We start from the raw sequence: 14,363 nt of genomic DNA on the forward strand, positions 1-14,363 counted from the left end.
TATGCTGCGAAAAACGACCTATTTCCTGACCAAAATAGCTTGACAGACTGTTTCGATGCATGACTGCAAATTCCTCATGGGGCAGTCAGTTTGCAGGAATTGCACCAAAACATGTTTATGGTAGATTTGCCACGAGTACGTGCTTGTTAAATGTTGAAATTGGTTCCTATGAAGAAATTTGCAAGTACTGTATTTATGATGCTGAGTTTTGAACATATGCTTTTTTACACCTATTTTGCTTGTTTACAATGCACTATATTAACTTGTGACGGTAGAACCATTGACCTATACTGAGATGAATAACGGCAATCAATAATATTTATTTTACATTAAATTTGGTGTGATGGTCTTTTCTGGTCTGTTGTGGATATGTTTATGAGACCGTGCACTCTAACAGTGTCAAAATATCACTGTTTTAATCACTGTAATGCTGTATACAAATGGTGCGATTTGTGCCACAGATTTTTACTATATAGTCAAAATTGCATAATTGCATAGCAAATAGTGGAAATCCTACCATGCTATGCGGCACTTGATCCAAATTCGATCCTGAAGATCTGTACCCCCCCCCCCCCCCCCACACACACACACACACACACACCATGCATGCTGTCCCAGGGATGCCGCTACCCCATCAGCTGCCAATATCAATTTGATATCGGCAGTTGCCAAGTCTTTACCGTGTACATACCTTATGATTGTCTTGAGGACACAAAAAATTGACAAAGATTTTATTTTTTACCTCTGTAGCACCCATGTGTACAGCTTTGCAAGCAGGAATTCAGCTCTGGTCCGGGGCGCAAAATATGATGTCACCACGTATATGCTTGACGCAAGTCAGTGACTGTTACAAACACCATGACAGCCACCATAATAAAGGCTATACACTTTAAAATATAACCATATAACACGGAAGTTATTAGCATATACTGTAACTAGAAAAACATAATAGTAGCAAAATATCAACAGCAGCAATAAATCTACATTGTATTACATCTGTTACAGCTGCTTATACATAATACTTATCATCAATAAAAACCAGGTAATAGTATCATTTTGTGAAGACCACAGGGAGTAATCATATCTAACTAATGGATCACTTGGACTTCTCTCTTTAACAGAATCAAACCTCTGTCCCCTCCATGAGTAAAGAAGTAGGGGGAAATGATCAATCAAATGGTAATTTAGAGTTGCTAGATTGTGTCTAATTTCCACAAAATGTAAATCAACAGTTTGTGCACTATTTCCCCTTACAAGGGCAGTACATAATGCTGACCAACAAGCCTCTTCTTACATTTTTGAAGGGTTTTCCCAATATAAGCCCAAACAGGCAGTGCCAGATCAATGTCCACATGTGCCAGGAGCTGAAATATTAAAGGGGCCTATTGTGCATTGCTTCAGGAGATGTGTTCAATGCTGGTAATGTTGTGTGGTCTACATAGGGTGTGTGGCCTTTGCCATGGGACGTGGCTTGCACCATGGAGGACATAACTATCTTTAACTATGTCAATTTCCTTATCCTATTCATTGTTATGTATATATATATATATATATATATATATATATATATATATATATATATATATATATATATATATATATATATATATATAGTTCTGCAATAAAATAACAGTTGGTGAATGGTTCATAACAATGAATAGGATAATTGACATAGTTAAAGATAATGGGTTTTGGGTACAATCGCACAAGGTCGTGTATCCTACAATTGTGTTGGGTAGATACAAGGGTGACCCCGTCTGTAGTTATGACAGCCTTGTGTCTCGTATAATTCAGGGGTGTGCTACCACTGACAAATGGGATAATTCACAAAGAGAGGAGAGGAAAAAGATTTGTCTTGGTGTGGTGCACCAGTGGAAGAAATAGAGTCCTAAAATCTAACTTTTAATTGATTTTATAGTAACAAGCGAAATATAAAATCACATATAACACATACAGATGGGGAAGGTATTTGTAAAATTGCACGTGCGAGCGTGCCGCGTGTGGCGAATTTAATTATACTTGTGTTTTTTACAGGTGTAAAGCCAGCCTCCTGTGTACAAAAATCACCGGCCTGACCCTAACCCTCCTCACTATTGCCTAACCCCCGTACCCTACCCTTGCATATCACTAGTCCTCCAAACTCAGTCCCACCCTACCCCAACTTCTAAGTATCTAACCCTCCCTTCCCGCAGTATAACCCTACCTAACCATTAAGGCATGTCGCTCCAGGCATTGGACCCGCGAACGTGTGAGATGCTCGCATGTCAACCTGTGCTCCAGGCCCCAGCCACCAGATGGCTGATGATACGCCAGCAATGATTATAAATGCTCAATCTGTACCAATCCCCGCAAATTTACGTTTGGGATGCCAGCAGACAGGACAACAGTGGCAGCACCCTAATAAATGCCAGCATTCCAATGCCAGTCTCCTGACTGTAGTCGGGATGCCAGTGCTGATATTGTGACTGCCACATCCTGTCTCTTGGGATTCTGAACACATCCCATATACACATGCATGTGCATACAGATATACTTCTTCTGCCTTCTCTATCTCCCCTCCTCATTCTCTGCTGTTGAGTTTGACACTTAGTTTGCATCCAAAATTGATTCCATACTTCAGAACATCACATCCCACCAGACCAACCAATCACCTCTTCTCCCCTACAATCCCTCCTCCTCCCTCTTACCCACTCTGACATCTTTCTCCCATGTATCTGGTGAGGATGTCATGGCCCTCATTCATACCCCCCCCCCCATCACCTTCCCATCTAACTCAATTCCCTGCCCGCTCTTCTCTTTCCTCTCTCCCTCTTCCTGTTCCCATCTAGACCATCTCTTCAATCTCTCCCTCTCATCCGGCACTGTCCTCTCTGCCTTCAAAGCAGTGCTGGCCAAATAGCAAAACTGTAGCAGGGCATGCTGGGATGTGTAGTTCAACAGCTAGAGAGCCAAAGGTTCCCCATTCCTGCTCTAATGTTTACTGTATTCTGACGGTTTAATTTATGCCTAAAAGCTTACTGCAAAAGTGTATGCTTTTGGGATGCAATAAACATTTGTGATACATTATTTAGAAAGAACTGAATTTGTCAGAAAAATATTGGGTAGGGCTGCAAGTTTCAAACCAAACAGAAAAAGTGTGCACCCCTCACTCAGTGCTTTTTCGGCTGAAAAAAATTCATGACTTTGATGCATTATTCTTCAACAACCTGACCACTTATCAAAATGACGTGACCTTATTGCATATCTACATCAAATACCAGTAGTTGCTCTCATAAAAAAAAAATTGCTTAACGGAATATATATATATATATATATATATATATATATATATATATATATATATATATATATATATATATATATATATATATAATAGTGGGAAGGAAGCGGCACTCTCCAGACTGGTTTCAGAAGTATAAAAAGCCTTTATTTATTTGGAATAAAGGCTTTTTATACTTCTGAAACCAGTCTGGAGAGTGCCGCTTCCTTCCCACTATTATATTGGAGCAACTTTGCTTGTTACCTGAGAAGGCACCACAGCAATACCCCTGGATAATTACACGAGTGCCAGACCAACTACCTGTCTCATATATATATATATATATATATATATATACAGATACAAATGACCGCACTCTCACCCAAAGTAGCAACAGTGGGGTGCCCAACCAAAAGCACCGGCCAAAAGGCTGGTACTTAAAAATAGTCCAGGAATCCACACACAAGGTGTAGAAAGGAGAGCACTCTCCAATCACAAATATAATTTTGTGAAAATCCAAATGAGTTAAATAATGAAATAAAGAGACATCACAATCCTTGGAGGTAAAGGTGATATAATAGTATGATAGCCCCGACGTTTCGGTCCAAATCAAGGACCATTATCAAGGAGCATTGTCATCAAAGTATACAGGTAGTCAGCGATGAGGTAATCTCTGCCTTGTAGGACAGGACAAGATCAGCTAGCTGATCTTGTCCTGTCCTACAAGGCAGAGATTACCTCATCGCTGACTACCTGTATACTTTGATGACAATGCTCCTTGATAATGGTCCTTGATTTGGACCGAAACGTCGGGGCTATCATACTATTATATCACCTTTACCTCCAAGGATTGTGATGTCTCTTTATTTCATTATTTAACTCATTTGGATTTTCACAAAATTATATTTGTGATTGGAGAGTGCTCTCCTTTCTACACCTTGTGTGTGGATTCCTGGACTATATATATATATATATATATATATATATATATATATATATATATATATATATATATATATATATATATATATATATATATATATATATATATATATATATATATATATATATAATTATAAAGGTAGCCAATCAAAAGAATGAAGGACATCATGACCTGAGCGAAAACAATGACTCTATAGAACTAAAGGTTATCTGTACAGTGATATTGTAACTCTTTCACATACATTTTTTTTTTTTTAAATCCAGGAAAGTGTTTTGAACACTCAATATCACATCTCTTATATCTGATTCTCTTTATATTTTTTTCAGCATGTAAACGCAAAGAACAAGAACAACAAAAGGACCGCAATCTTCAGCCTAAGAAGCAGCGGCTTGTTTTTACAGATCTTCAACGACGCACACTAATTGCCATCTTTAAAGAGAATAAGCGTCCTTCAAAAGAGATGCAAATAACAATTTCCCAGCAACTCGGCTTAGAGCTCAACACGGTCAGTAACTTCTTCATGAATGCACGCCGGCGGTGCATGAACCGATGGCAAGAAGAGCCTGGAGTCAATCCTGGAATGTCTTCAGCGTCCACTAGCACTTTCTCCAAAGCATGAGCTGTTTCCAAATCTTTACATCATGAAATGAAATTCCCAGTTGCAACCACCATACATAACCAAAAAACAAACAGTGAAAGATTAAGAAGACATAAATAAAATAGTTAGGTAGCAATCATAAAATCATATTTCCTGATGACCTAAACATAGCTCAGTAATTTTGTTTTTATTTACAATCTGCCTTTTAAAAAAACAACTTTATTTTTTATCACAAAACAACCATATTCAATACTATTAAGTATGCTCTACAGAAGCTAAGAAGTAAAAAGGAACCATGGATGGCTACATGTATTTCATAAAAATCACTACCAAAAAAATTATGCAATTGTGTTACGTTAAAAGGCACCAAGTGAATTTTTAAGACATAAAATATCAGTTTATTTCAAATAGAGGTAGTACAGGCCCAACAGTAATGTAAATTTCTGAATGGATGAAATCAGGAGGGGAGACTATATGGATATGACTTTCACAAGTCAAACGTTGTACAAGCACATTTTCATAGGGTTGTGACAAATCTCCTGATATCCATTCATCCTCGAAATCTCAGATTTTTCAATTATTATTACTTAATGGAAAAGATGAGCAGCAAAGAAATAACTTCAGATCTTTTTCTAAAACTGACAATGAGTACAGAGAATAATTTAAGGATTTAAGGATTTTCAGTTCTCTTGTTTCATAAAACAAACACAACAATAATACAAAACAGGGCTCAAGCAAAAAGAAAACAAACTGGTGGATTTCAGTGCAAGATGATGGTAATTTTTGTGCCAACAACAACAACTGCCTTAAAGCTTTCCATGGAAGATGGTACTATACCAAAGAAATGGTTAATTTCACCCCTGGTCTCCTTAAGGTCATGCGTTACAAGAAAGGACTCATCGTTTTTCAGTTCTTCTTTGAGGCTGGATTCTATAGGCAAAGTATACATTTAAAAAATTCCCTCTTGGCCTAATTCCCTGTCCTAGTCATAGATGACAGAGATCTTAATCATCTTTACCACTTTGAGGTGAGCGGTGGGTCTTACATTTGAAATAAAACATGAACAGACTTTATTAAATGATGCGGGTAATATAAATATATATATATATAAAAATATAAAAAAAAATCTCAATTGTGGGTTTTCAAACTCTTCTCTTCATTTTAAGATAAGGTAAATTGTGCACTCGGCAAGTAGGCACCTTGAAGGAAAAAAAAAGTATATACTATATATACAATGAAACATAAAAAAACATGGAAAATGAAGAAGTAAAAATCAACCTTCTTTGGTGAAAGGTACAGTACTTGAATAGGTTTTTTTGCTTTATTTTGTTTTCTTCTTATACACAGTACATCAGATTACTACTGATTACCAAACTGCAAATAGAAGGATGATAAACATTAAAATAATAATAGAGAAAGATGGAAAATCTGACTCCAAAATGCATATGTATATACATCTTTCCCATGAGAAAACAAAATTCTCTTTTAAAGTTCTCTTAAGTTATTCAAGACACTGATGATATTAACATGAAGATTGATGTGACAACCAGACAAAGAGATGAAAGTATTGGTTCCTGGAGCAAGCCAATGACGTTTTGCTTGTACACTGCTCCAGCTGTAAGAAAATGACATTAAAGACATTTCTAGTGAGAACCTCATAGAAAAGGCTACCTCACTTGAGTTTTCATTCTGTGATTAGAAATATCACACTGATACCAAAGATTTCCCCCCACCCCTTGCCTGGTCTGTGCTGAAATGCACTTTTCTGAAATATGTGTTTCATATGTTTATTTTTGGTTATCCACAGGGTTTTTTTGTATTTAATTTTATCTTCTATTTCTAAAAGTGTCCTCATACTGCAACATAATCTAGTGATATACAAATGTTTGTCACTGTACAGGGTGATGTTATACAACTGCTGATTAGAGCACAATCTTAGGCACAGAAAAACATACATTTATCATTTATTAAAATAGGTGCACAGCAAAATATGTTGTCACCCAAATCAACCAATCAGATCCTGACATTTTTAATATTACTAAAATAAAAAAGCCGGATTGTTTGGGTATAAGAATTTTTTTCAGTGTAGTTTTCATAGAAGCCTGAATTCATTTTCTCTTGACTAGATTTGTTTACAATTCAATAAAATATGGGTACACAAACCACTAAACATATTGGGTGTAATTTAATAGGATGAGAGATTCAAAAAGTGAGAGATTTGGTAAGAAATCTCCAGTGTTTTTAAAGCCGCAATCATTTACTCATCAAAATCAAACTGGTTTTGCAGTGGAAATGATTTCCTCTTTTAAAAAAACCTGGAGATTTCTTACCAAATCTCTCACTTTCTGAATCACTCATCCTATTAAATTTCACCCATAGTATATAACTATTTTGTAGTGTGTTTATAAAATGAGAAAAGGTACAAATTGTACTGTGAAAGTGAACACAAAATAATATGTAACAATGTCATTTATATACAGTGTGCTCCTGTATAAGCCCAAAAGCAAACATACAGTAGGCTAATTGTATGATAATGTGATACATATATTAATTGTAGCAGCAATTCCAGAGCACTGGTTTTAAGACATAAAATGTATATATGTGGATGAAAGGTCAATGTAGCATCACTATTATTGCAAGCTCCCAATCGCCAACTAACACACATAGAAGAAGTCATGGCATAAAGGTTTCCTAATAAGCTTGTACAGTGTAATTTGTGATTTACAACAATGTTTAGTGCTCATAAGGTGGACCTGCTACCCTCACCTAAACCTATGCCGGTTTGTGTAGAACCAAATTACATACCTCCCAACATTTTAGATATTCATAGCGGGACAAATTTTGGGGAGCATGGCCTGCCGAAAAGGGGGCGTTGTCTATACTCGTGGCACGGCCCCGAGGTCACGCCCCCGTTTTCTGCCACTGTGGAGGCATGCCCAGCAAGCCCCCAGCCCCCCTGTCTGAAAGAATAGACGCTGTGCACATGCGCACAGCGTCTATTCACGGACGACAGGGGGGAATCCCAACTGCCCTCCCCCCCCGCCGCAGGCCATTGCCGGCCGTGGGAGGGACGCGGGAACATCCCAAAATACCGTGACGTTCCAGTGATAAGCGAGACAGTTGGAAGGTATGAAATTAATTTCTCAAATTAGTTTATTATTCCCATTACTGAGTCTTCATTATTAGATACCATATTTGTCTACAAACTGCTGTGATGCATGAAATCTACTAGAGACCACCGCCAAAACAAAAGGTTCCAGACAAAAGAAAAGAGTAAATAAAGCTTAAATAATTTTGTCAACTAATAGGGTTTCTTAAAATAACTATTAAATGAATTAGACAATGTTACATCAAGATGCAAGGACTTATGTAGGTCTGCAGATTTTTGCTAATGCCACTGAATGCATTTTTATTTTGGATAAATTATATCCCTTTTCCCAAATTATATTGTATCCATGTTTACTTACCAGCTCAAAATTTTTTTCATTTTCTTTAAAAATGTTAACAATTTTTTTTTAATTCGCATCCTAACTAGTTTTGTCTGAATTTCTTTTGACTTTATCAGAAAAATATAGAATAAACTAACTCATCTAGATACAAATATGGGTCATAACCACAAAATATTCTAGACTGTAGTTAAAATTTTTATATAAATTCAGTATATTTATGTTTACCAAAAATCTCATTTAGATTACCTCAAAGACCAAACAGCTTTTAGTTGTACCAAAGAAATTCACCAAGATATGGAGACCATTTACAACATTCTCTTTCAGCACAGACCTCTCAAGCTTTTGACAATTGTCTCTGAAATACCTCAAAATATTAATGTATAGTTTATGTGAAAATACTTAGCTAGTTTTTTGAAATTGTGACTTGAAGCTTTCTACTGTTTAAATTATTATTATTATTATTATTTTTGCCGAAGTATGTGGCATGTTCCTTTCATTAATGCATAAAATGGGAGACATATTGAATGTTCAAGGATATACCTGACTGAAGGAAGTGGAGAGCAGGTCCACAGAGTTTACATAGACATTAATGTCATTCTGTTCACTCTGCTCTTGAAAGTATTAAATACATACTTTCCAGAGCACAGAAGAACACAATGGCTTTTATTTTGTTTAGATTCTGATCGATTTTATTCTGTCACTTCTTATATGACAGTATTTATAATATGTGTTATGTGTTTAAAATGTAATTGGAAGGAGTTGATAATGAAAGGAAAATGAAGTTATAATTTTATGCATGACAAATGTATTGTTTCTTATACTAATGTATTTTTTTCCTGAATTGGCGGGTGGGTTGGGTAAGAGTAGAAGGATCCTACCAGAGATATTTCTGCAGAAGCAGGGTATTGCATGGGATGTGATTCTCATTTGATTTGTGGTAGACATTGTTCTTCTAAATACATTTCATCAGCTACAATATTGCACTGTTGATTACTTCTAATATCAGGATTGGACTGGTGCAAATTAAGATTTCCCAGGATATTATTGTCTGCACTCCATTTAATGATGAAAGAAGCAGGGAACCATTTCAATGATCCCCAAAGCTGGACAATGGCTATATTGTTACTTTTAAAACTTGTCCTTGTACCATAGACAATCTTGACTAAGTTAATGGGAATTCTAGGAATTTTGAATAACCTGTATCTGATACCTGAAATGGAGTTTTTCAACTTCTGAAGGTGTGCACCCAAATTACAGTTAAATATGTTGGTAATGTATATTATAGACATTGTAATACAAATAGCAATTTTTGGGTGACTTAAGAACTGGGCAGGTTCTAAGAACCTTTGTAAACATGAACAAACTAGCCAGTAAATTATCTGTGCATTGTTCTCAATAATACATGGAATATTCTCTGGACAACATTTCGATTTGGCATAACCTCAAATGCTCTTTTACATGAAGCTGGTGATATGGTACATTGTTATACTGTCAAATAGATGTTTTAGAAGGTCATGCAATTATAGACAGAAATGCATAGAACTCTAAAGGGCCTGCAGTGCCACACACCAATGATTTGGAAACAAAGTTTCCCAGTCACACAGGAGCCCTTAAGTGTGCTTCATATTTCAAAACACTGCGTTTAAATTAGCATTTACCTTAGTACCAAATTCACAAGTGTTTATGTCTACAGGAAGTGGTAAAAACAGACAATCATTTATACTTTGGAGGATAAGTATATATTCATGACAAAGTTATCAAACAAAAATCAATGACAAACTGAGTAAAGGTTATTTTATTGTTAGAATGGATATGCTTGAGCTTTAAAAAGGTCAAACCAGAAACTGGTATAACTTTGCTATGTTTAACTTGAGGTTCCTCATTAAAGCCCAAACTCAGATGAAGTCAATACACAATGGAAGAGACAAAGTGACCTCTTTACTGTGTGGTCACAAGCGACAATTACAAATCACTGCAAAGAAGATAAAGGAAGCAAAATATTCTGCAGTAGAATGAAATATGTGAAATCTGAGTAGTTACGGATTTAGTATCGCCTATGATAAATCAATTTGTTTATGTGCGTTACTACATACTTCATTGTTTATCAAATTAGAAGCCCTAGTTCTTAAATTACCTATACAGCATATTCCAAAATTGAATTAAATGTTTTTGTTGTCAAAAAACATTTCCAAATGAAGCCAATGCCACTTAGTTTGTAAATAGCTTAAGGATCTCCCTGTCTTAAACCAAAGATTTATAAGTAGTGACAATCCCTGCTATTTTTAAAGCAATTCTTAACCCTTTGGGAGATCCTTAAGCCTGCTATACTAACTGAGTGTATTTGATCCAGAGAAAACCATGACAGTATTTTACATTTCTTCCAAAATCCAAAGCATTCATTAATTTCAATATTCTTATAATTCAGCAGCTGTGACATATGTCATGTGTAATACACGGCCATGGCAAAGTTTAATGTTTGAATCACTATAAGTGGATTCATATTGCCATGCAAGTCCAAGCTGCTTTGGTAAAATATTGCAAAGAAGTAACAATGTTCTTTTTTAGATTCATTTATTTTCTTTGATTGTGAATATGTAGAGATGACATTAGGAAGATAGGTCCTGTCGACTAGGAAATAAAGAAACATTTTGTATATATTTGGGGTTACCTAGAATGGACTTACTACTCGTAATAACCATGTTAAATGGTTAAAAGGCACTATTATGAACCAAAACACAAGAGAAGTACAATATAAGAAGAAAAAGAAATTCCGTAAATTTACAGTTGCCCATTTCAATTAAAGCCTTTATTTTGATTTTTGCTAAAAATGTAAAAGACAAACTCTAGTTGTGCCAATTTTTACATTTGCATGAACACCCCCCGCCAAAAAAAAAAACCCCATCTTATCATTCTCAAATTCTGTGACAATTGTGAACTGTGAAAATTGTACACATTTCCAAACACAACAACATGATCTACAATCATTTGTAAGGCTAGTTGCTGTAATTATTTCCTTGCCTAATTATGCCTATTTTAAAGCAGTAATATTGTTTCACTTATATCTGGAACAAACTTTTCATAAAGTTAAATTCTAAAAATGAAGGAAACTTAAGATTGCTTTTTTAGGATATAGAAAATAAATGGAGCACAGACATTGATTATGGCAATTATGAATCTCTGATATTGTGAACACATTCCACAGGATAGGATTTGTTTTTATTTAAATGTTAAATATGTGTACAGTATGTTGGATCAGTTGTGCTAACCATTTGGAATCATTTAAATATTAAATTGCCATAAGTATTCCACACTAGACAATAAAAAAAATGATAATTATATACCAGTTTTTTATTTATTTTTTATTTTGGTATAAAGGTAAAAATAAGAGGTGGAAAGGAATCTAAATATGTGTATGCCAAAGAAATCAGTGCTTTGTATGTTGATTGGAGGTTATGTGAGATCAGACAGCAACTACTATTAACAACATCTGCCCATCACAGACTCGCAAACTAATCTGGCTGCACAGTTTTGTGCAAGTAATACAATGTATTTAACACTGCCAAATCTATCAAATTACTCTTGAAATAAAGCAGCAGTTTTATCTCCTTATTTTCCTGATTCAAATAAATAAATCAGGATCAATCAACCAGAACATTTTCAAAAAAAATATGTAAATTTAATGAGAGTGGAGGGACACCCAACTAAGGAAGTATTTAATATTTTTTCAGCTTTCTATTCTGTAAACAGGAAAGTGCAGAAGACACAAGGGCTTTCCAAGACACCGAACTATGTGCATAAGTATATAGTGTGTATATGTTTTAGGAGCTAATGCACACTATTTGGAACAAAAGCATAAGTGGTACATTTGGCTTTGTTGTGTGCAGCATGCTATTATTGCATAATGTTTCCAGAATTGTGTTGCAAAAAAGTTACTCTATGTGCTTTCTTTTGATTTCCCCAAATACCGACATTTATATTAAAATAAAAGACAATGAAAGACAAGTGTTACTTATACAGAAGAATGCAGCCCAGTAATATTCAGAAATAAACATTAGCACCACTCTGTCACATATAAATGTTTTATTTCCTGTAAAATTGCAGTGTACATTCAAACTCAGATGCCAAAATTCATTGACAACTACAATAGAGGGTTCTCAATTATTAATGCTAAAGGACACAATGAAGAATCAATTTTACATCTCACCACACATATCAAAATGAAAAGTTAGGTAAAATCAACATATTAACATTATTTGCTTACCTAGTTTGCAAAATGCAGAATTTTGATTTCAGGAACAGCCTGTTTGCTATTGCTAATGCATTCTTAATATTCTGCATATGATATATTGACACATTTAATGGTTCTTATAAATAAGTCTTTGCTCTCCATGCTGTTGTGAACTGATGTGCTTTAGCCACATCAAAATAAAGGTACAGTAGAACACATCTTACAATATAGAACATTGCTTGAATGAACCTTGGTCTACACATATTATTTTTCAGGGCTAGTGCTAAGTGTTGGATCAACACAGAAAATGATGCATATGTTGTACGGTCCTCTGTGAGGCACTGAACACTATGCACATTCTATGTAATCTCCATAAGAAACCACGGGCCTGATTCTGAGTTCGGAAGAAAAAGCGGGAAACTGCACACCATGGTTAACCATGGTTATGCGGCAGATTTAAAATTAGATTAAGATTTGAATGAGGCATGTTCAAACTGAAATCTTAATTGCCCTATAAAACTAAAGCTGTCCAGTACATTCAAAATCAATCTATATAAAATGTATGAATCTCTCATTCCCCCCTACTCCACACATTACAAAATGGCTGGCTGAAGTGCACAGTTACTAGCTCTAAATTACTTGTATTATTATTATTATTGTCAACTCGAAACCAGGCACAGTGTTCCCTATTTTAACATGCCAAATTGCACATATGTCCAATGATAATGTTTGCTGAGTGTGACATAAATGTACAAAATTTATTTTATTTACCATATTTTAAATGAAAGCACTCCTAGAAGGGTTCACACTTCCCTGATATCAAGCAGTGAAAATATTGCAAAAAGCATAAAATAACAGGAAATCATTTTTGTGACAGTCTTAGGTAAAGGTTCTGTAGACAATACGCGAGTAAGCTTAGTTTTGTGTGTAGCAATATTGTTGTTATTTAAACTATTCTTAAAGGAAACAAAATGCCTAAATGTCTGACACTTTACCCGAGACCATACTGTGTTAATGTCTATTGTGAGGTTTCATGGTCTTGCTGTAATGAGCAGTCTTGATTGCCACTCTACCATCATACTCCAGGTTGACTCCCATTGTTGAGCGTTTTTGAAAAACCAATGCATCTTACGTGTTCATCTCTACTTGTTTTCAGACGTGATGTGTTTCTGCAATTTATGTTCAATAAATTATTTTTTAATCATTCACTCAAAGTGGCATTTTGTATTTATTTGCTTGTCCAGTATATTGAATTAAAATTTTCTAAACCATTCAATTATCTAATTTTGAACAGAAATGATCACTTATATTTTGACACATGCAAGAATACATTAAAAAGTGGCCAAAACAGATTGTTCAATAAAAGAGGAGAAATAACTTTTACTGAATGATGTAAGGTGTAAATGTCTGCAGCATACTGGCAGCAGCAAGGTGTAGCTGCTATATTTAAAGCTGAAAATGGTTTTGCCCTTAAAACATGTTGTACATATTGTAAATATAAACTTGTTTTCTTTCCATACAGATTAGGAGCAATGCTTGTATACATACAATGCATTTAAAATAGGGCAAACATCAATGTATTTGACGCCTTTATTAATTTACAAAGGGAATCAATGGGCTCAAGTGGATTTAAATATTGCATTATTTGTATGCACAAATATTCTTCACATACCTTGTGCATGCTGCATTAGTATAGCAAAACTATACATGTGAAGATAGAAAAAGGTGTACTGCTCCACTGAACTACCAGTTACAGCTATGCTTTCCACCTTTGTGTGGAAAGACATGTTGTTTTGAACTTGCTATAAACTTGTACATTTCTAGTTTTCACAAAAAGTCTTGGGTATCATAGTAGAATATTTGGTCTGAGCTGTGCTCAGTGCTTT

At 35.1% G+C, this 14,363-nt stretch overlaps 1 protein-coding gene across 1 annotated transcript in view; it reads left to right on the forward strand.

Moving 5' to 3' along the window:
* Nucleotides 1–6,862, forward strand: part of LOC146067773 (one cut domain family member 2-like) — a 130,279-nt gene extending 123,417 nt beyond the window's left edge. The window contains exon 2 of the mRNA XM_083179204.1: nucleotides 4,529–6,862. Within this exon, the coding sequence (XP_083035330.1) occupies nucleotides 4,529–4,821 (293 nt within the window). The 3' untranslated portion in view covers nucleotides 4,822–6,862. The remainder of the gene's footprint in view (nucleotides 1–4,528) is intronic.
* The last annotated feature ends 7,501 nt before the right edge of the window (nucleotides 6,863–14,363 follow it).

Source organism: Crinia signifera, chromosome 1 (genome assembly GCF_055691185.1).
Source record: "Crinia signifera chromosome 1, ASM5569118v1, whole genome shotgun sequence".
Classification (NCBI taxonomy): Eukaryota; Metazoa; Chordata; class Amphibia; order Anura; family Myobatrachidae; genus Crinia; species Crinia signifera.